Here is a 23075-nt window from a genome sequence, read left to right as displayed (position 1 = left end):
GCGAAGAAATACCAACTAAAAGGGACTTTTCTATTCCCAAAAAGCGATGGATGGTTTATTTTTACTAGTAAGATCGGTTTTTATAATCCTCAAAGAAGGTTCTTGTCAGGATAGGAAAATCTGGGAAAATAAATCGAATGCAAAAAACGTAAAGTTATGAATTCAGAAATGTTTTTTTGTAATTCTGTCGTTAAAATAAAAACTTTTTATGTCATTCTCCTACCAAAAATAACAGAATAGAAAATTAATACTTTTCAATACCAGTGCTGAAAAGTGTTTTTATTTAACTCTGAAATGGGTGCTGAAAAGTTGGACTTTTCAGCACTAGTATCGAAAAGTTACATTTTTCAATATTATTTTCATTTGAACGGTGAATTTACTTTACACATGGATGATTGAAAACAAAACCATTCAAATAGTAGTTTATGCAACAAGTTGCAAAAAGAGGATTTTTTCAGCACGAGTCGTACATTTATCCAACGAGGTTCACAGAGTTGGATAAATACGAAGAGTGCTGAAAAAATCAAGTTTTGCAACGAGTTCCACACAACATTTTTTGCAATTCCGAAAAACACCCATTGAGTGAAATTTTAAGTCTAATTTTCATGTATTTTGTCAATAAATCGTTTAAATCAAAAAAAAATTGAAAAGTGTTACTCTTCGAAACAAGTGCTGAAAAGTTCAACTTTTCAGCATCTATTTCAGTGCTGAAAAGTAGAACTTTTCAGCATTTATTTTGAAAAGAGTTGCTATTCGATTCTGTTATTTTTGGTACAGAAAAGTAGGCTATTTCGTCGTTCAAGAATGACATGAAAAGTAAGTAGTTTCACGACGGAATTGCAAAAAAGCGTTTTTCAGAATTGCAAAAACTGTGGTAAGCTACTAGTTGCAAAACTTGGTTTTTTCAGCACTCGTCATATTTATCCAACTTGAAAAAATCTTCTTTTTGCAAACTTGTTGCATTAACTACTATTAGGATTTTTTTTTATTTTAAGTGCTTTGTTATATTAAAATTGTCTTTTGATGTTTAATTCACTTATTTTTTATGAGCATGAGCATGAGCATGAGAGACCACCCATGGTTGTCCTTCTCCGTTGCTGAACAGGACCGTAATATCCCATCAGCACAACCGGTCACACGCTTCAACGATCAAATGATGTTTCCCTTATCAACAGCATGCATGAATGCGCTGAAAAGATAAAACATCACGATCATCAAAACTAGAGTCGGTGCGAATAGGAAACAGTCGTTGGCCACCAACGGCGCCCGCCATGTCAGTTTGTAGATCTCGAGGGGATGGGACGGGATTGTTAGTTAGCACAGGCTGCTACCAAGGGTGGGTTCTATACGATATCCACACCCCCGCGTGTGCCGGAAAACTACTTCTACTTGGGATTTTGTTAGTGGGGAAGGGTAATGGCCAGGATTCATCATAGAGGATGATGATGTGGCCCAATAATCAATGAATTTCGTTAAATAAGGTGATGTATTATGTATTCTCAAGGCAAACAATGCGGATGAGACCATTCCCGGTTATTTGGTGTTGAGTTTAGCATAAATGATTCAATCTTAGACAGCCGACTGTGGAAAGATAGAATCAAAATTATGTGTGTTTAAAAGGTGAAATATTAAACTCAGCGTTACATATTTACGTAGAGTTGACCTGAGACTATTTATACTTTTAAATTATTATAATATGAGCGACCAATAAATGACTGAAAAACACACTGACGACGATCGACGAAACCGGAACGCGAAAAAAAAAAATGCGCCCCGACGGACAGGCACCGCGAAACGGACTGGCTCAGCTCTGCTGTCATCGTGACAACCAGAGCTAGCCGCACACACACTCACGCAATCACCCGAAATACACATCGACGACGATCGACGAAACCGGAACGCAAAAAAAAATGCGTCCCGACGAACAGGCACCGCGAAACGGACTGGCTCAGCTCTGCTGTCATCGTGACAACCAGAGCTAGCCGCACACACACTCACGCACTCACCCGAAAAACACCGACGACGATCGACGAAACCGGAACGCGAAAAAAAAAATGCGCCCCGACGGACAGGCACCGCGAAACGGACTGGCTCAGCTCTGCTGTCATCGTGACAACCAGAGCTAGCCGCACACACACTCACGCAATCACCCGAAATACACACCGACGACGATCGACGAAACCGGAACGCGAAAAAAAAAATGCGTCCCGACGAACAGGCACCGCGAAACGGACTGGCTCAGCTCTGCTGTCATCGTGACAACCAGAGCTAGCCGCACACACTCACGCAATCACCCGAAATACACATCAACGACGATCGACGAAACCGGAACGCGGAAAAAAAATGCGTCCCGACGAACAGGCACCGCGAAACGGACTGGCTCAGCTCTGCTGTCATCGTGACAACCAGAGCTAGCCGCACACACACTCACGCAATCACCCGAAATACACACCGACGACGATCGACGAAACCGGAACGCAAAAAAAATGCGTCCCGACGAACAGGCACCGCGAAACGGACTGGCTCAGCTCTGCTGTCATCGTGACAACCAGAGCTAGCCGCACACACACTCACGCAATCACCCGAAATACACATCGACGACGATCGACGAAACCGGAACGCGGAAAAAAAATGCGTCCCGACGAACAGGCACCGCGAAACGGACTGGCTCAGCTCTGCTGTCATCGTGACAACCAGAGCTAGCCGCACACACACTCACGCAATCACCCGAAATACACATCGACGACGATCGACGAAACCGGAACGCGGAAAAAAAATGCGTCCCGACGAACAGGCACCGCGAAACGGACTGGCTCAGCTCTGCTGTCATCGTGACAACCAGAGCTAGCCGCACACACACTCACGCAATCACCCGAAAAACACCGACGACGATCGACGAAACCGGAACGCAAAAAAAATGCGTCCCGACGAACAGGCACCGCGAAACGGACTGGCTCAGCTCTGCTGTCATCGTGACAACCAGAGCTAGCCGCACACACACTCACGCACTCACCCGAAAAACACCGACGACGATCGACGAAACCGGAACGCGAAAAAAAAAATGCGTCCCGACGAACAGGCACCGCGAAACGGACTGGCTCAGCTCTGCTGTCATCGTGACAACCAGAGCTAGCCGCACACACACTCACGCAATCACCCGAAATACACATCGACGACGATCGACGAAACCGGAACGCGGAAAAAAAATGCGTCCCGACGAACAGGCACCGCGAAACGGACTGGCTCAGCTCTGCTGTCATCGTGACAACCAGAGCTAGCCGCACACACACTCACGCAATCACCCGAAAAACACCGACGACGATCGACGAAACCGGAACGCGAAAAAAAAAATGCGTCCCGACGAACAGGCACCGCGAAACGGACTGGCTCAGCTCTGCTGTCATCGTGACAACCAGAGCTAGCCGCACACACACTCACGCAATCACCCGAAATACACATCGACGACGATCGACGAAACCGGAACGCGGAAAAAAAATGCGTCCCGACGAACAGGCACCGCGAAACGGACTGGCTCAGCTCTGCTGTCATCGTGACAACCAGAGCTAGCCGCACACACTCACGCAATCACCCGAAATACACATCGACGACGATCGACGAAACCGGAACGCGGAAAAAAAATGCGTCCCGACGAACAGGCACCGCGAAACGGACTGGCTCAGCTCTGCTGTCATCGTGACAACCAGAGCTAGCCGCACACACACTCACGCAATCACCCGAAATACACATCGACGACGATCGACGAAACCGGAACGCGGAAAAAAAATGCGTCCCGACGAACAGGCACCGCGAAACGGACTGGCTCAGCTCTGCTGTCATCGTGACAACCAGAGCTCTGTTTAATTCACTTATTTTTTATATGACATTTTTGCATTTTTGTTTTTTGTTTTTTGTTTTTTGTTTTTTGTTTTTTGTTTTTTGTTTTTTGTTTTTTGTTTTTTGTTTTTTGTTTTTTGTTTTTTGTTTTTTGTTTTTTGTTTTTTGTTTTTTGTTTTTTGTTTTTTGTTTTTTGTTTTTTGTTTTTTGTTTTTTGTTTTTGTTTTTGTTTTTTGTTTTTTGTTTTTTGTTTTTTGTTTTTTGTTTTTTGTTTTTTGTTTTTTGTTTTTTGTTTTTTGTTTTTTGTTTTTTGTTTTTTGTTTTTTGTTTTTTGTTTTTTGTTTTTTGTTTTTTGTTTTTTGTTTTTTGTTTTTTGTTTTTTGTTTTTTGTTTTTTGTTTTTTGTTTTTAGTTTTTTGTTTTTTGTTTTTTGTTTTTTGTTTTTTGTTTTTTAATGTTGGTTAGTCAATCATAATGTTTTCTCAATATTTTTTTTATTTACAGGGATAAGGGAAATTCTCCAACTTTGATGATAAAAAAGTTTCGTTTAGAGTAAAACGAAAAATCCTTAAAAAGCACAAAATTCCATGTTTCTCTCAAACTAACTTTAAAAAATCTGTTTGAAGTTTAACTTGTAGTTCATCAAAAGCTCCAAAAGTCAACATGATTGATCATGCTCTTGTCCTTTCCATCAGCCAACCCGTTTATCGTTCTTCCCAACTCCAGCCTTTCATCGGAGGGCCAGGACACATATGAAGTTGACGAGACGGGACAAACTGCCGGTCTGAAGAGAGGGCGATCCCTCTTCAAGTCCTCGATGGGTCCCCGATACGAGCCGTATGTTAAACAAGACTTTTACAAGCCAGCAGCTGACAGTCACTGCCTTGCTCTTCTAATCGTCTAATGCATCAATCTGGGGCGGACGGTTCCGTCGTCGGACACGAAAAGACCAAACAAAATCAAATCTATATTCAAATTAGTCCTTAGATCTTGACGGCACTCGTCGGCGACAACGACGACGATGATGGTCGTTTTTTCTAAAGAGCACTTTGGCCAAACTGGGATACGGGAATCTGACCTTTTTTTTTTTGGCCTGGGAAAAGAAGAAGTTGGGGGAGGGAAAAACTTTTATGACCCAGGACTATTAGCATCTCTCGAAGGCGAGCCCCATAAATTATTGCCAAATTTAATTTTCTCTAAATTATCATTCCATGCAAAGTTCCTCACCCAGCAAGTCAGTTAGTACAATAGAACGGCCAAAGTTCTCTCGACGTAACCGTCTTCTCGCCCAGTGGACCGTAACAATCGTGGACTTATTAGGATGATTCCCCGGGAGAGTTTTTGGGAGGTGTGGGGGGGGGGGGGGAAAGTTGCGGGTGGAAAGTTTGGCTACAATAACACATTTAGATGGGGTTGATATTACAGTTGTGCATGCCAGGGAGCGTTTATCAGACAAAACCATAAGCTCGGGATGGGAAATTCCCACGTCAAATCGAAGGAAAAGCTTTGACAGTAACAAAGTCTTGGATTCATATCAATCTAATTCATTACGATTCTGGGTTTTCTAAATATTATGAAATGTTATCACGAGAAGTTTAGAATCAAACCTACTTTGTACAACTCGTATTAGTAAATCTTTCTGTAAAGTTAAAATATTTTCTTTCAATTTTAACTTCACACAATTTTTCAGATTCCATCGAACATCAGCTCATACTTATGTGGCCAATATGCTAGTGCAAATGTTCCCGGAATGTCGTGCTTCTATATTTGTGCACGAACCGTTCCTTGGAATGTCCTCCAAGAAGTGTCCAAGACGTTGCTCGGCGAACGAGGTCAACCGTTTCGTACGAAATTGCCTGCTCGTCGTTGCATTTTCAGACCCGCCCCCTTCTTTCCAAAAAGCTGTTCCAAGAAAGTATGCTAACATTCACCATTTCTCGACGACGACGACGTTCGAGGGTCTCATTCATATTTTATGTCCTTATTTGCATCATATATTCAACGAAAATTTTCCACACATCCAGACCAGAGTCGGCGGGTGGCTGGTTCTCTGGGCAAGACATATTTTCAGGCATAACTTCGTGGTGATGGGGAGGGAAAGGGGCAGGGTAGGGTTGGAGTGGCGGGAGAAAACATATCGAATGCTATAAAAAGGTTTGATGGTTTTATGCTATTCACCAGCTATTTAGGAGCTTGACACTCTCGACCACTCGCCACACTTACTCCTGTGTGCCAAATTTTTGGCGTCTTAGTACTGGCTTGTCTCATCTGCATTGGCCTCGGTGGTTTATATTTAAACTTAGAATTTCTAGAGTTTTATTTGAAAAGGTATAAGGAAATTCCATTCCCCCTTTTAAAACAAAAAATAACTTTAGAATTGCACACTTGCCATGGGTTGGAATTACAACGAAAATTAAAATGCAAAAATATAAGCTTAGTTCTATTACTGCACCCAAAGGAAAAATATATCTCAAAATATGCAACAGTGGATTTGCTGCAGAAAATGTCATATTTTATAACATTTTTTGCAGCAAGCCCCTAGATCATTTTTGCCCGCGTGTAAACATTTCAGCGATCTGCAGTTCTCACCAACACATATAACGCTGGCCCGTCCCGAGCAACACTCCAAAAGAGAAGCATATGTTGGTGCTCTTTCACTCACTTTTCATTAAGCGTCCATGGCGCGGTGGTAGCGTATCGGATCAATAACCAAGAAATTGGTGGTTCAATCCTCGTTCTGTTAAGGGTTTTTTTTGTGAAATACAACCAAAAAGCCGTCGGTAATGTCGATAATTGTCGGTAACGGGCAAAAATGTCATACCCCTATATCGCAAAAAATGCATGAGGACAGTTTTCATGCAGATTCTGATATACTTTCATGCCGCCATGCATCACAATCATGCGACCGTCGTTTGGGTGTGTTTAAAAAAAAACTGTTGATTTGACTGGCACATATGACCGGAAACTAGAGTATCCTATTTTTAGGTGGAAAAAAAAATATGACAAAGTTCGAAATACAAAGTCGAAAGGACAAAACTGGTTAAATATGAAGATATCTTATCAAAATAACTACTGTTTGGGCCAAATATATCATTTAAACTGTCTAAATTTAGGAAACTGAAACAAATTGATGAATATTTTTACTTTCTTTGAAAAAACTCAAACAATCTATTGTAATTTACAAATATTAAGTTTTGGAACCACAAGCCGGGAAAAAAACCCGTAAAACCAAGGGTTCACCCAAACGAAAAATATATCTCAAAATCTGCAACAGTGGATTTGCTGCAGAAAATGTTATATTTTATTACATTTTTTGCAGCAAGCCCATATATCATTTTTGCCCGCGTGTAAACACGTCAGCGATCTGCAGTTCTCACCAACACATATAATGCTGGTGCGTCCCCGAGCAACTCTCCAGAGAGAAAATTATGTTTGCGCTCTGTCCCTCACCATTCATCAAGCGTCCATGGCGCGGTGGTAGCGTGTCGGATCAGCATACTAGAAGTTGATGGTTCAATCCTCATTCTGTTAAGATTTTTTTTCTACAAAGAATCAATCTGCCGTCGGTAATGTCGATAATTGTCGGTAACGGGCATACCCCTATATCGCAAAAAATGCATGAGGACAGATTGCATGCAGATTCTGATATACTTTCATGCCGCCATGTATCACAATCATGCGACCGCCAGTTGGGTGTTCTGATTGATCTAAAAAGACTCATTCCACAGTGTTCGAAATGGCAAGATTTAGTGGAATAAATTGACGTCCTATCCTTTGGAATAATTGACATACAGGGTGACGGCTTTCCAGGGTGTCAACCAAAATCTAATTTTGTTGGATGACGTTTTAAAGCTTTGGTGTCTTCGGCAAAGTTTTACAGGAGAAAATTTCATGAAAGATTGTAAAGCATGCCAAATTCCTTTCTAATGATCTACACGAGATATACGCTATTTTTACAAAAATGGTCGTATGATTGGCATATATCTCGTGTATATCAAGAGATAGAAATTTGGCATGTTAGACAAACTTTCTTGAAATTTTATCCTTTACAGCAAACCCCTAAAACGTCATCCAACAAAGTTAGATTTTGGTTGACACCCTGGAATGGCGTAATACTGAATGTTTGGCCCTTTTGAAATGTTAGTCTTGATTTTTTTTTTGAAAATATTGTTCTCGTAAAGATGTTCACGAATGTTTCATATTTTAACATTGTAAATCGGACCATTAGTTGCTGAGATATCGACGTTATAAAATGGTGAGTTGTTTGGATGAGACTTAGAAAACATCAATTTTCCTGTTTTTAAATCTTTGCATGGCAATATCTCAGCAACTAAGGGTCGTATCAACAAAGTTCAAAAAAGCAAAAAATAAAGAATTTTCTCAGCTTTTCAAAAATATTTTTTTCGAAAGTGGGCAAACATGCGCACTAAAAAAAAGAAAAACTGCTACTGTTTTCAAAAAAGTTACATAGAATGGCTTTAACTTGAAATCGGACACTTTATCAAAATTTCACTGCAGTACTTTTTAATTGCAAATTTGATTTTAAATCAAAAAATGAAGTTGAAAAATGTTTGCGATCAATATTTCGATTTTTGGAAAAAATCAGTATTGATTCAAAAATTCATGACTCGGTCAAAGATTTTTTGCCCAACCTGGAAATTTCTGAAAAGTTGGCTGATGTCCCCTAAAAAATATAAAAAAAATAATATTGTGTTTTTGTTTGCAAATTTTAGTGACAAAAAGTTAAATTAAAAATAACTTTTTTTTACCGTGTATCATTATTTTTCAGTGTAGTCCTTACCCATACCTACAACTTTGCCAAATACACCAAATCGATCGAAAAATTTCCTTCAAAAGATTCAGATTTTTGAATTTTCGTTTATCATTTTTATATGGACAGCTGAGCAACTCTCTACGAAATTGGCCGATTTCGACCATTTTTATTTTTCGTATTTTTTAATTAGGCTCAAACTATGTGGGGGCCTTCCATATGACCAAATACGCTATTTTGCGTCATTGTTTCACCCATACAAGTCTCCATACAATTTTGGCTGCTGTCCATACAAAAATGGTATGTAAATATTCAAACAACAGTAACTTTTGAGTGAATTTTCTGATCTGAGTTTTTAAATCAAGACTATCATTTTAGATGGGCGTAATATTCAATGTTTGGCCCTTTAAAAATGTTATTCTTGATTTTAAAAATTTTCAAAATATTTTTTTCGAAAAGATCGGAAAATTTCACGAATGTTTCATGCTTTAACATTGAAAATCGGACAATTAGTTGCTGAGATACCGTCATTAGAAAATGGTGGGTTGTTTTGGTGAGATTTTGAAAACTTCAATTTTCGTGATTCTTTTTCTAGAAACGGCTCTATCTCAGCAACCCATGGTCTAATCTTCAATGTCTCTTAGTCAATTTTATAGCAATTTTTCTGAACTTAAAAAAAATATTTTTGGAAATGGTCACTCATGGTCACTATTTTTGAAAATCGAAAAAACAGCAAATATTTCGCTAAAATCAAACTTTTGGTGGCTATATCTAGACAACGGAGCGAACGAAGTTGACTTTATAGCTGTCGGCCACCATTGCTAGTACCAACCACTAGTGTCTTCCTTTTTAACTACAAGGACTTCGCCGCCCTGGGCTCCTAAGTGTACTAGAGTATGGCACGGAGCGACGGCGCCGAATACCCATATTTACACAAAGAATTTTAGAGCGCCCGCCGCGGGATTCGAACCAGCAACCTATGGATTGTGAGCCAGTGCGCGGTCCGATTGATCCACACGGGCGGGACAACGGAGCCCTTTATCAAAAAATCTGTAAAGTACTTTTTGATTGCAAATTCAATTTTGCATTAAAAGATAATGTCCAATTTGTTTTTGAAACTTCGATTTTTTCCAAAAATCACTTTTTTTTTCAAAAATTCATAACTCGGCGGCAGATTTTTTGACCATGTTTGTCTATGGCTCAAAAGTTGCGGATTTTTGTCCCCTAAAACATATCAAAAAATCTCGAAAATCAAAAAATAGATATTTTGGGAAATTGAGTTTTAGTGAAAAAAAAAATCTGCAATTTTTTTTCGTGTACCTATTTTTTTCCTCAAAAGTCCTCAACAATACCTACAACTTTGCCGAAGACACCAAATTGATCAGAAAATTCTCTCAAAAGTTACTGTTGTTTGAATATGTTCATACCATTTTTGTATGGACAGCAGCCAAAATTGTATGGAGACTTTGGAGGTTTTGGTAGAGAATTGCTAAGCTGCCAAATTTGTGGCTTCTTTGGCCATACCGAAGGCACCAAAAAAGTTTAAGCCGGATTAATAAATACAAAAAATAAAATTAAAGAAAAAAGAACGATTTTGTGAAGAATTGCTCTCACGTTTTTAAAGGATTATAAATTTAATAATTTATGTAGTTGAAGGTAATTTGATCCATACTTGATTCAATTTTAATCCTTGAAACTGCTAAAATATAATGTAATGCAAATAATTGAAGTTTCCTGTCAATACAAATTCTGCAAAACATAACCTTCAAAACAAAACATATGACAAGACAGCACAACCGCGGCGACTTGTCAGAAAAGAATGGCATGTGTGAGAGCTGGGAGGTGTGAGAATGTGGAAAATGCTACTGTAAGTGAGAATGTTTGCTTGACTCTGTGTGTGAATGTGTGTATGTGCTGGTGTACTGCTGTGGGAAAACGGAAAATGAGAGCGCAACCAACCGTGAAGTGATGATGGGCAAAAGTGGAATTTGCATGCCATATCGCTTTCATGTGGTTCTTTTTTTTTTTGCTTTTTTTTGCTGGTTGCTGCCCACCCCCGATGATGTCCTGTGAGGACAGCCAGTGGTACTCTGGAATTCTGGGTTGGTTCCTTCAAGTTGATTTTCAGGCGTACGGTGCAGAGTGGGATCGTGGAAGGAGGAAGTTTGGTGTAAATGTGATGTTATAAGCTTTAGTTAGAAACAAACAATTTTGTTTTATGTGAAGCTATCAACACCGTTTGATAGTTGAGTCGTAGTTTCATAACGTCGTTAAAAGTTGTTGACTTAGTTGCAATGTCCAAATAAACGATTGAATCTTTTTTTGATATTTTTGTTTCGTTTTTCACAATATCCAGGAATAAGAATTTAACAATTTGATCAGAATGGGACTTATTAAACATATTTTTTTAGAAAATTTCAATACATTGTAGTTGCAAATTGTTAAATGGAAATCGAGATTTCAACCCTTGCACTCAACAAGTTATTTTAAAATTAGTTGATCAAAACCAAAGCCAATTTTCACCTAATTAAACTTATTTATAAATAAATCTCAAATTTAAAAATACATGCTGCGAACAAAAGCCTCAACCACTCTCATAATTGCCATTCTCTCCCTCGTTTCAGCGCGTTGGATGTGACCTTAAAATTGGCTCGACCAAAAAAATCGACGTCTGCGGGGTGTGCGGGGGCGACGGGACGTCCTGCACCCAGCCGCTGTATCAATGGGAGATTGCACCGATGTCACTGTGCTCCGTTACGTGCGGGGGAGGTAAGTTCACCTGGGCTTTTTTTTCTTCTTTTTCTCGGAACCTAAGAATACATACATCACCACCCACCACGAGTGCGTTCATTGTTACCTGCAAATTTATTCTCCTGGCTCGATGGGGGTACTTGACCGGAATGTCATTGTGGTGGGTTCGAGAGGGTGGTGTTCGGTTTTGAATTGAAAAGCTGTGGGAAAATCTAGGGAAAATGCTTGAACTGTAAACTTTAGCTGAGAGCCTATCTCTTCAAAGCAATGTTATGTCTATCTGGATTGTAACAGTTTCAAAACTGGTACGCAAAGACAAAAAGACAAAAAGACAAAAAGACAAAAAGACAAAAAGACAAAAAGACAAAAAGACAAAAAGACAAAAAGACAAAAAGACAAAAAGACAAAAAGACAAAAAGACAAAAAGACAAAAAGACAAAAAGACAAAAAGACAAAAAGACAAAAAGACAAAAAGACAAAAAGACAAAAAGACAAAAAGACAAAAAGACAAAAAGACAAAAAGACAAAAAGACAAAAAGACAAAAAGACAAAAAGACAAAAAGACAAAAAGACAAAAAGACAAAAAGACAAAAAGACAAAAAGACAAAAAGACAAAAAGACAAAAAGACAAAAAGACAAAAAGACAAAAAGACAAAAAGACAAAAAGACAAAAAGACAAAAAGACAAAAAGACAAAAAGACAAAAAGACAAAAAGACAAAAAGACAAAAAGACAAAAAGACAAAAAGACAAAAAGACAAAAAGACAAAAAGACAAAAAGACAAAAAGACAAAAAGACAAAAAGACAAAAAGACAAAAAGACAAAAAGACAAAAAGACAAAAAGACAAAAAGACAAAAAGACAAAAAGACAAAAAGACAAAAAGACAAAAAGACAAAAAGACAAAAAGACAAAAAGACAAAAAGACAAAAAGACAAAAAGACAAAAAGACAAAAAGACAAAAAGACAAAAAGACAAAAAGACAAAAAGACAAAAAGACAAAAAGACAAAAAGACAAAAAGACAAAAAGACAAAAAGACAAAAAGACAAAAAGACAAAAAGACAAAAAGACAAAAAGACAAAAAGACAAAAAGACAAAAAGACAAAAAGACAAAAAGACAAAAAGACAAAAAGACAAAAAGACAAAAAGACAAAAAGACAAAAAGACAAAAAGACAAAAAGACAAAAAGACAAAAAGACAAAAAGACAAAAAGACAAAAAGACAAAAAGACAAAAAGACAAAAAGACAAAAAGACAAAAGACAAAAAGACAAAAAGACAAAAAGACAAAAAGACAAAAAGACAAAAAGACAAAAAGACAAAAAGACAAAAAGACAAAAAGACAAAAAGACAAAAAGACAAAAAGACAAAAAGACAAAAAGACAAAAAGACAAAAAGACAAAAAGACAAAAAGACAAAAAGACAAAAAGACAAAAAGACAAAAAGACAAAAAGACAAAAAGACAAAAAGACAAAAAGACAAAAAGACAAAAAGACAAAAAGACAAAAAGACAAAAAGACAAAAAGACAAAAAGACAAAAAGACAAAAAGACAAAAAGACAAAAAGACAAAAAGACAAAAAGACATAAAGATAGAAAGACAAAAAGACAAAAAGTCCAATCCGAACTTCCGGTCATATTTTTTTACGAAAAACAAAAATAAATTAACTTTAAAATTAATTTTTTTCATCATCAGGATACAAAATGGCAATGCCAACCTGCCGCAATCGGGTCACCGGAGTGGACGTCGAGGAGTCCCTGTGCAACGCCTCCTCCCGACCGGAACCCACCGTGGTCCAGTGCAACACGCACCTCTGCCCACCAAAGTGAGTTATTCCTAGCTTTAGTTTTTAGTTCAGCCAAATTTACCCGTTTTTTTCCCCCGCAGATGGGTAACCGACGATTGGCGGCCCTGCTCGAAGTCCTGCGGCGGCGGCATCCGCGACCGGGTCGTGGTGTGTGCCGAGGAGAGCAACGGGTCCAAAAATAAAGTCCCGGACGAGGCGTGCCGGGGCGTGCGACCCAAAAGCCAGGAGGCGTGCAACGTGCAGGAGTGCCCCAAGTGGATCGTGGGCGAGTGGAGCGGGGTGAGTTGAGGGGAAAAATAGATTTTTTTATTTCAGAATTTACCTTTTACCATTCCAAACGAAGTTGACTTAGGTCATAATTTTCATTCAATTACATAAAACCAACAGAGAGAGAAAGAGGACGAAATAAAGTCCCTGCTTTCCACCCTCAATCCATCATTTCCGCAAACATATTTCACTTCATTTAGCGCAAATACCGATGCAATTAATTTGCTCCTAACTTTCTCTCCCACGCACCAACCTCCAACCTCCGTTGACAAAGTTCCCCCGGACCGAGCGGGGGACAAACTTTTGCCAGGGCTTCCCCCCGTCCACCCCTGCTGGCTGCCACAGGGTCTTTCCCCATTCATCCATATCCCATAAATCAATAAATTTCCACATTCACACCAAATTATTCAGATTGAACAAAACGATAGCATATCGCACTGCTGATGTTGGTACTGGCAGTGTAGTACAAGTCAGCAGCGCTCCGACGTCCTATTTTGCGGGAGAGGTGCCCACCACTATTTCATCACAACGAGGGAGGCTGGCCCGAAATGGACGACCGCTGCGCTGGGCTATAAATTTATTGGCCGAAATTTAAATAAAGTCATAAAGAATTTTTATGAATGTCATTACGAGTCTACGAGCTTGGCGAAGTGCTGCGTTTTTGGCCTTGTTTTGGGATCCGGCCACCGAATTGGAGTCCTTGTTTACTCACATAAAAAAACAACTTAAGGCAACAATTCACATTTTCCAATGTTATTTTTTGGAAGAGTTTTTTGTTATGTCGTTTTTGGAAGCTGGATACTAAAGAATTGAAATTGTTTTAAAATCTTAAAATTTTTACAAAATAAAATTCCAATGTTCCAAGCAAGCGTAAAAAATTTTTTTTATTGAAATTACTCTTGAAACAATCAATCTACCGAAGAAAAGTGCTCAGCTTGGAGAGTAAAATTAATTAGAAATTTACATTGATCAATCATGAAATTCTTTAAAATAAATTTATGAAAAATACAACACAGAACAAAAGTTTTTATGTTTAAGCACAATTTTATTTTATTTTTTACCAAAAAGTAATAATAAAATTATGTTTTATTTTTATTTTGTTTTCATTTAATTAAGATTTTCCAGGGGCATCCCTATAACCGAAAGAGCCCTTTTGTATCATTGATTTGTCCATACAAGAACAAAAAGGGTATGTTAATTTAAAAAAAATTGTATCTTGGGATGAAGATCTCAGATACATTTGGTGTCATTGGTAATATTAAAGGTTTTCGTAAGGACTATCCAGAAGAAAAAAATGTGACGCGCTCAAGAAAATAATCCATGCTTAATAAAATAATATCATTTCAAAAAAATCACGAGATCATTATTCTTAAATTTTTAATTTTTCAGGGGACCAAAAAGCATGTTTTAGGGGATCAAAAAAGTTTATTTTAAGCCAGTGTGACCAAGCATTTGGCTTCCAGGTGTTGAATTTTTGAAGAAATATTATTTTTTGAACAAAAAAAAAGACAATTTCAACCTTTTTTTATTATCTGTTTAAAACAAAGAATTTGCAAACCAAAAGTATTATGGGTCTTTTCTAAATGAGCACAATTTAAGAATAAAAATTAAGGCCTTTGCAAATATTGTTGTTAAATTATGTAAATAGGTTTTAAAATGTTGTGACCCTCCCTATCCCTATTTTTTAAAACATCTTCAATATGTTTATGGATAAATAGGTTATCAACTGAAAATAATTTGAAATGTTTTTTGTAGCATCGAAAATCATGCTTAGTTTCATCATGTTAGGCTCGATTTAAAATATGGCAGAAAAACAAGCTTTCGTCAAAACATAGATTTTTTTAAAACTTACGAGAAGTATACTATTATTTATTATTCATTATTGAATTTTTGGGATCATTTTGAAATAGTAGTTTATGCAACAAGTTGCGATAAGCAGTTTTTTAGCACGAAGCGTACATTTATCTATAAGACGGGTGATGAAAAATCAAGATTTTCAACCAGCTCTTTTTGCGACACTTTTTGTAATTCCGAAAAACACCCTTTAAAAGGAATTGTAAGTCAAATGACCATGTATTTAGTCAACCCGCCATTTAAATCAAAACAATGTTGAAAAGTATTGTTTTCAAAACAAGTGCTGAAACGTACAAATTTTCAGCATCCAATTCAGTGCTGAAAAGTTCAACTTTTCAACATTTGTTTTTTTTTAAATATTTCTATTCGATTCTGCTATTTTTGGTAGAGAAAAGTAGGTTATTTCGTTGTTACAGAAAGACAGGAAAAGTGATTGGTTTCACAACAAAATTGCAAGAAGACATATTTTAAAATAAAGAAAAAATTTAAAATCATTCTAATTTACAATATGACGCACTTGTCAGTCTTGATTTTTTTAAAGGATCAGAATATTTTAACATTCCAACGCCCAAGGCTCCAAAAAAGTTGGAACGGTAACTTCAACTCGCTGGTTCTCGGGCATAACTCAACCAATCAAGATGATTCTCCTTTCCAGTGATTTGTTAGGATGTCTAGATGATTCTAGATCTTGGCAGAACTTAATTTGATTAAATCTGTAATTTTTGCGATCAAAAACATCGTTCCAACTTTTTTTTTCGCGTTTAAAAAAAAATTCGCCAGAAATTCCGCGGAGGCAGTTGTTTTAAAAAAAGGTGGAACGATGTTATCGGTCGCAAAAATTACAGATTTGTTCAAATCAAGTTCTGCAAAATTTTAGGATCATCTAGACATTCTTACAAATCACAGGAAACAAGAATCGTCCCGATTGGTTGAATATTGCCCGAGAACCAGCGAGTTGAAGTTGCCGTTCCACCTTTTTTGAGAGGCTTGGGCGTCCGTGTAAGTTGGACATGCGTTGGGCGTTCCAGTGTTAATTAATGAGTGATTCACTTTCTTAAACATGTGTTTATGTGACGCTTGATAATATCATTATTTTTGTTATCTATATATATAAAAAATTTCGACGGTTTTGTTCGAACGCGAATCAGTTCAATACGGAGCTTCGGATCGAGTTGCTTTTTGCTGCGTTGGGTTTGTATAAGCCCAAGGAAGGTTCTTACGCTAGCTAATTGACAATTTGGCCACTCTGGAAACGATTCCGGAGCATCGGCAAATTGTATGCAGAAAGTTACGTAAAATCATATTTTGATCACAGGAGGCTGAATAAGCAAAAAACGTCAACAAGCGAAAAATGGCAGAACGAAGTTTGTCGGGTAAGGCTTGTATTATATATTTTTTGCCTTTCTTACAAAAGAAAAGTTTTAGGTTTGCTTTTGGGAAAACGATTTTCTCAGAAATCTTTAAAAAAAACGTGCACGGCGGGGAATCGTCCCGGAAAAAAATCCTATTACTAATTTGAAGGTTTAGATGCGCTCTTTCGATTGAATTTTAGCCCGAAACCCGGAACTCAAAGCCTGATTTTTGAGAGCTCTTTTTCGTAAATACTTGTGCGATGTCTTGCATCATTGTAAAACCACTCGTAAAACCCACAATTTTTATATTTCAGATTTGTAGCCATGGGGTCGGAGACGAACATTTTATTTTTCGATTCACAATTTTCAACCAAAAATGAGGTCAAAGTCATTTTTAGAGATATTTTTTGGATTATTTTACAGATAACATTAAATTAAAAGAATTCAGTTGCAAACAAAAAGCCATTCAAAACATGCGCCATAAACTGCTTGGGCCCAAAATTTTAAGCTTTTCCAAAATGTTTTTCCAGAGATATAACCATATTAGTGTTTTTCGTATTATTTTTACCCTATTTTTCCTATTAAATTTTTGGTTTTATACAGAATCATATACTGAACATCAAATTCGAAGTCCCGGCTCGTTCTCGGCTCGAAAGATCGACAAGTCGTCAAGCCGAAGCATAAACGCCAGCACATTTACGCTTGCGCGTTTTACGCTGCGCGTGAAAGTGTGCTTTCTGGCTTCTCATAATAGATCGACAAAGTGCAATATCGATACATATTTTTTTTAGTTAATCATAGACTAACATTAAAGACTGAGTACCCTTAATTTTTTTCTTATATTGTCAATCCAATAAGTTTTTCTCAATTAAATATAATTATCTTGCGACTCATAATGTACCTCTGAAATTTAAATTATTTTTTTTTCTATTTCCAAAACTATTGTTAAAAAATCTCCTGTCCAAAACAAAACTTTACCAGACATTAAAAATAGACTCTGCATTTTTCGAATTTTGTCTTGAAAAACACATGTTTGAATTTGGATCGTAAACCCCCATTTTCTATTGACTTCTGTTAGCAAAACAAGTGTGCAGAATCATTAGGTTTTCAATCAATTAGTGTCTGAAAATATATAAAATTAATTGAAGAAACTCAAAAATAATAATTCAATTCATAAAAAGTAAAAAAACGTAAATGATTAAAAAAAACTAACAAAAAAAGGGGCTCTGTTTAGGGTATTTTAACTAGTAGTGGACACTCTAGTAGAGCCGACGAGCATTTTTCAAAAGTTTTCAATGTTTCAAGCTCTATTTCATAACCCTTATAGAGCAATGAAAACTGATGTCCTTGAACAATTCTAACTATTTTTTCATCGATTAAATGCTTTCATGCAGAGAAATAGCCATTCGAAAATAATGTTTTGATTGCCTGTTATGGACCCCCTTTTCCTATAGTAGACCTGGATCAACTTTACTTTTATTAATCATTAGTTTTTAAACATATCTTATTTTCTGTAATGGAACAAAACAATAAAAAAAAACTCGAGATATGTACTTGGCTGTTGATGTTCCATTTTTCTACAAGTCGATTTTTTTTAGGTGGAATATGTAGTTCAACAGTTTCATTTCCAAATTATTCAACCATTTTTAATTGCTTCTTCAATGTTTCCTCCCCCAAAAAAAAACCCCTAGTGCTCGGTATCGTGCGGCGGCGGCATCCAGATTCGCAGCGTCGAGTGCATGGACTCGAGTGGCCACTACAGCAACCAGTGCGATCCGAAGAGCAAACCCGCTTCCGGCCAACAGTGCACGACCGGAATCGGTTGCACCGGGGATTCTTCCTCCTCCTCCTCCTCGGCAGTAGCTCCGGCCAGCAGCAGATCCGCCGATTCTGGATCGGACTCCGGGGGGAAGGAAAAGTTGCCACCCCACGAGCAACAGGAGCAACGCGATCCCACGCTAATGACCTACAACGATCAGCCGTACTACGCCCAACCCCTGCGCCAGGACCGGCTGCCCAAGGCGGAAAAAATCGTGTCCCAGCGGGTGCCGAGCGAGGCCACGTGAGTATCTCGAGGGGGGATGTTTGGGTTAGGGTGGTCATGAAGTAGAATGTTATCTTCTTACATTTGTTTAATCTCAAATTAGTTTTTCTATAAATTTATAAGTCAATTTTTCATACTTTTCCCGCCCAAAATTACCTTCTTGGAGTCACTACGTCGCATCTCACCATTTTTTCCTGTTTTCCTCTCAGTTTTTTTTATGATTTCATCCGCAATCACTTTGCTGCAGGAAAGCTCATTTGTCATGTGTCCTGGCGGGAAGGAAAAGCGATAAAGCGAATGCAGCAGCAGCATCACCGAGAACGATGCCAGGAGGATGATTCCTGCTGAGTTCTGGTTCTGTCTTTCGAGTGCAACTATCTACTCCTCGCGGGGACGAGGAATACATACGTACACACATTCGACGCTGATGCATAAATCCAATATTGGCCAATCAGATATCATGATGCAGGCGTAAAAACAGAAGCGCGCCATTCGGGGTTGTGTATCTGCAGAGTGTTCACGGAGGCGGAAATGTGCAGTGAAAATTGGAGAAGTTTTTTGGAAACCATGAAAGCAAGTGATTTCCAATGTTTGGTTGCTGGTGATATTTGACGTCAAATTTTTCATCATCAAATTCAATTATTTGAGTTCAGTTTGTTGAAATCATTTGAAAAAAGATGACAATTTATCACAAAATAATTGTTTGCCCCTGTTCATATAAATGTATGATGAGTAGGGCTAGTGATTTTTCACGGCAAAAAAAAAATCGAAATTACGCGGCGTGTTAGTTTTAGAAACCATGGATTTCACGGTACTCTAGAATCTGCTTGAAATAAACATAAAAATGCTCTGTTTAGGTATAATTATGAACAACAAAGTGGCAAAAAAAGTTAGCAGTTGTTCAAGATACAAATAAAAATATATTTATTAACGAAAAAAGATTTAGGTTCAATTTTTTGAAATTATGCATAATTTTCGTAAGCTGAATTACCATTCACCTTTTTAAATTGTACTAAAATTTTAGAAATTGATTTGGTCAAATATCTCAAAAACGAAGCAAATCTTAAAAGTAGAATCAGCAAAATAAATATTTTACAAATTTTGGTTTATTTTCATAGGTTTCAGCAAAAGAGAAGTTTTGCATTCAAACAAAAGTCAGGCTTATTTCATTTGTAGTATTTTTTAACATTTATTAATAAATTCCAGATAATTATGTTACCATACAAAATGCTATTTCAGTATGTATTGTATTTGAAACCAATTGACGAAAAAACTTCATTTGCAATCAAAATATAAAAAATCTTTATCTGATTCATCTCACGTAACATGCAGCTTGCTCAACCATATTTTAATTAATTTTACAAGGATTAAAAAAATAATATAACTCTTTTTTTTCTTTTACGGTAGTTTTGAATAATTTTCTGTTGCTGGAAATTTTCAATGAATTATCTATACATCGCAGAATATTGTAATGAACAAAATTTTTGACAAATCTGTTCTCAATTTGCCTTGCATTTTTTTCAATATTTGGAAACTTGTAAAGCGTACGATTAAAAAAAAAAACACATTTTTTTAATAATAATTTAAAATTTCACGGTATGTACTAATTTTTACGGCCAGGGGCAAATCCGTGAAATCGCGGAAAATCATTAGCCCTTATGATGAGCAATATGGGCAATTCTCCTCCATAACCAGCAATGGATTCCAATGACTCAAACATATTGAAACTCTTTCCTATGACCAAAGTAGCCATTTTGTGTCATTGGTTAATACAAGTCTCCGAACAATGTTGGCGAATTTCCATACATAAAAAGTATGTAAATATTTGGAGATCTATATCTTTTAAAGGAATTTTCTGATCGATTTGAAATCTTCAACGAAGTTGTAGGTATTGATGCGGACTATTGAAAAAAATGCCGGGTTTTATATATTTTTTACAAAAACTCAATTTTCTGATACAGCTTATCTCAGTCCCGGGTATTAGGTGGTGACAGCCCCCACAGAAAAAAAAAGTTGAATTTTGGAATGTTTTAAATTTGGTAGGTTGAATATTACCTCTTTATTTGTGTAATATTACATAAAAAATGTGTAAAAATGTGAACCTGATGAATATTCATCAAAAACTGATGAAAATTCATCATTTTCTGGGGTAAAATTTATCATTTATTTTGCCACAAAATCTGTCACCATTTCCTGATGAATATTACCATCATTTTTTTTTTCTGTGCTCGCGCTGCTTCCAACGACCCATTTCAGAATGGCAGAGATCCTAGCGGCCCAATTCCGAGATCATTGGGCATTTTCCGGCCCCGCCTTAACATAGAAGCAAGCACCAGACGGATCCTTGATCTATCTTAAGACTCCCAATCCCTTCAGGCAAATCAGGGATCAGAGCGTATTTAATATGAGAAGAATAACAACATGTTTTATAACCTTCAGATGGCCGACTGGTTAGAGTCCCAGACCATCAATCCAAAGGTGTGAGTTCGAATCTCACCTTATTCAGTTTCGTTTTTGTTCATATTCAAAGTTCAATTCCTGATTCCAAATTTCAAAGGTACCGACCGGGATTTGATCCCTGAACCTTCTGCTTGTGAGGCAGAAGCCGTGACCATTAAGCCACGGAGCCGGTTAGTCTAACAAGTTGGCTCCTTTAAAATATGTTTTGGTCCTTTAAAATATGTTTGTCAATTTTGAATTACCGTGATAAAAAGGACAATAAAAAAAGCCGTGATTGTTTCCGTGTACCACTTTTTACTGAAAAGTCCCAATCATAGCCTACAACATTGCCTAAAACCTTTCATAGCACTGTTTTCTTTTTCTTCGAGAAAGTTTTCCTATATTCTATGAAATTTAGAGATTTTTTACAGGTTTTGATCGGGAGAACTAGGATTACAATTACATAACTCAAAAGCATTGCTCAACAGTAATGGAATTGATCACAATCATCGACAAATTGACGTGAATGAAAATGGACCATAAACGAGAAGCTAAAAACTTTTGAACAAACCGTCCTTTACATTACATTTTGAGCAATCAAATTTCCAAATCAATTTCACGAGAAACACGACAAGTGCATAAATGCTCCAAAATCAATAGTCCTTGTGCTGACCATTTTTCGTGGAAGAATCTCCATCTCTCAAGTCATGTTGTGCTTTCATCGTTGACAAGCAAAGCACAATTTTTGATTGATTGCGAATGCAGTGCATCACCGCAGGAAATAGATTTCAGGGAGAGAGGAACAAAAGGAAGTCGGTGCAAGGCGCTCGAAAACGGAGCCCAACTTTTCTATCTTTCAACAACGATCTAGACAACGGTAACGAGGCCAACACACACACAAACAGACATACAAATACCCAGGGGAGCACAAGGAAAAGTACTCACATGCACACATATTTGAGTGATATCCTCATCATCATCATCATCGTCTTGTTCGTTGTCGTAGACACTGGGAGGGGGGCAATTTTGGAGTTTTTTGCTTTTGATTTTTTCCTGAGTTTTTTTTTTGTCTTCTAGGATACGAGGAAGAACCATAAGGTAGAACAGAAGTGGTAGTACTCAAAAAAACAAACGACAAGGACACACGTGAGGGCAAGGCAGATGGGGAAGGCTGGTCAAATGTTGAGCGCACGGCACACACAAAAAAAATGCCATCAATCGAAGCTTAGCAAGGAATCTGTTTTGTATGACGTAGTGAGGGAGCAACAGTTGGAGCCTCAAGGTGGAGTGTCAATGAAGGGTGACGTTGTTTAACAATGTTGACCTTTTTTTTTTTTGTTTTGAAGATATTTGAAAAATTGATGTTTTGCATTTTGGACCGCAAAAAAGCAATTGTCAGTTGAGCATTTCTTTCAAGAATGAGATTTTTTTAAATAATTTTGTAATTTTAAATTGGATAAAACTTTGTGGATACTTTTTCTGTGACCAAAAACAAAACAAAAGTGTAGAAAATAAGAAACGTTTATCTTACCCCAAGAGACGAATGCACACCAGTGTAAAATCTCTTTAATAAAATTTAAAAAAAGAAGCCATTTTGTGTCACTGGTTCACCCATACAAATCTCGATACAATTTTGGCAGCTGTTAATACAAAAATGGTATGTAAATATTCGAAAATCTGTAACTTTTCAAGGAAATTTTTGATTGATTTGGGTTCTTGGACAAAGTTGTAAGTATGATGAGGACTATTCAGAAAAAAAATAGGTACGCGGAAAAAAATAACAATTCAATTTCCCAAAATCAGATTTTTTAAATTTTTGATTTTTTTTTAATTTTTAGGGGACAAAACCCTGCTTCTTTTAATTAATTTGAAAGCATGGAACAAAACTTGGCCGACAAGTTATGATTTTTTTTTTATAAATAGTGTTTTTTGTAAAAATTGAAATCTTGTTCTTAACATTTG

At 37.2% G+C, this 23075-nt stretch overlaps 1 protein-coding gene across 4 annotated transcripts in view; it reads left to right on the top strand.

Annotated features, from left to right (window-relative positions):
* Positions 1-23075, top strand: part of LOC6038718 (protein madd-4) — a 423565-nt gene that overhangs the window by 368138 nt on the left and 32352 nt on the right. For all 4 annotated transcript variants that reach the window (XM_038258279.1, XM_038258278.1, XM_038258276.1 and 1 more), the window contains exons 7-10: positions 11229-11373; positions 13046-13175; positions 13238-13436; positions 18322-18692. In XM_038258279.1, coding sequence (XP_038114207.1) covers positions 11229-11373; positions 13046-13175; positions 13238-13436; positions 18322-18692 — 845 coding nt within the window. The remainder of the gene's footprint in view (positions 1-11228; positions 11374-13045; positions 13176-13237; positions 13437-18321; positions 18693-23075) is intronic.

Source organism: Culex quinquefasciatus, chromosome 2 (assembly GCF_015732765.1).
Source record: "Culex quinquefasciatus strain JHB chromosome 2, VPISU_Cqui_1.0_pri_paternal, whole genome shotgun sequence".
NCBI lineage: Eukaryota > Metazoa > Arthropoda > Insecta > Diptera > Culicidae > Culex > Culex quinquefasciatus.
The sequence above is the reverse complement of the archived record's forward strand: the minus strand, read 5'-3'. Positions and strand labels throughout refer to the sequence as shown.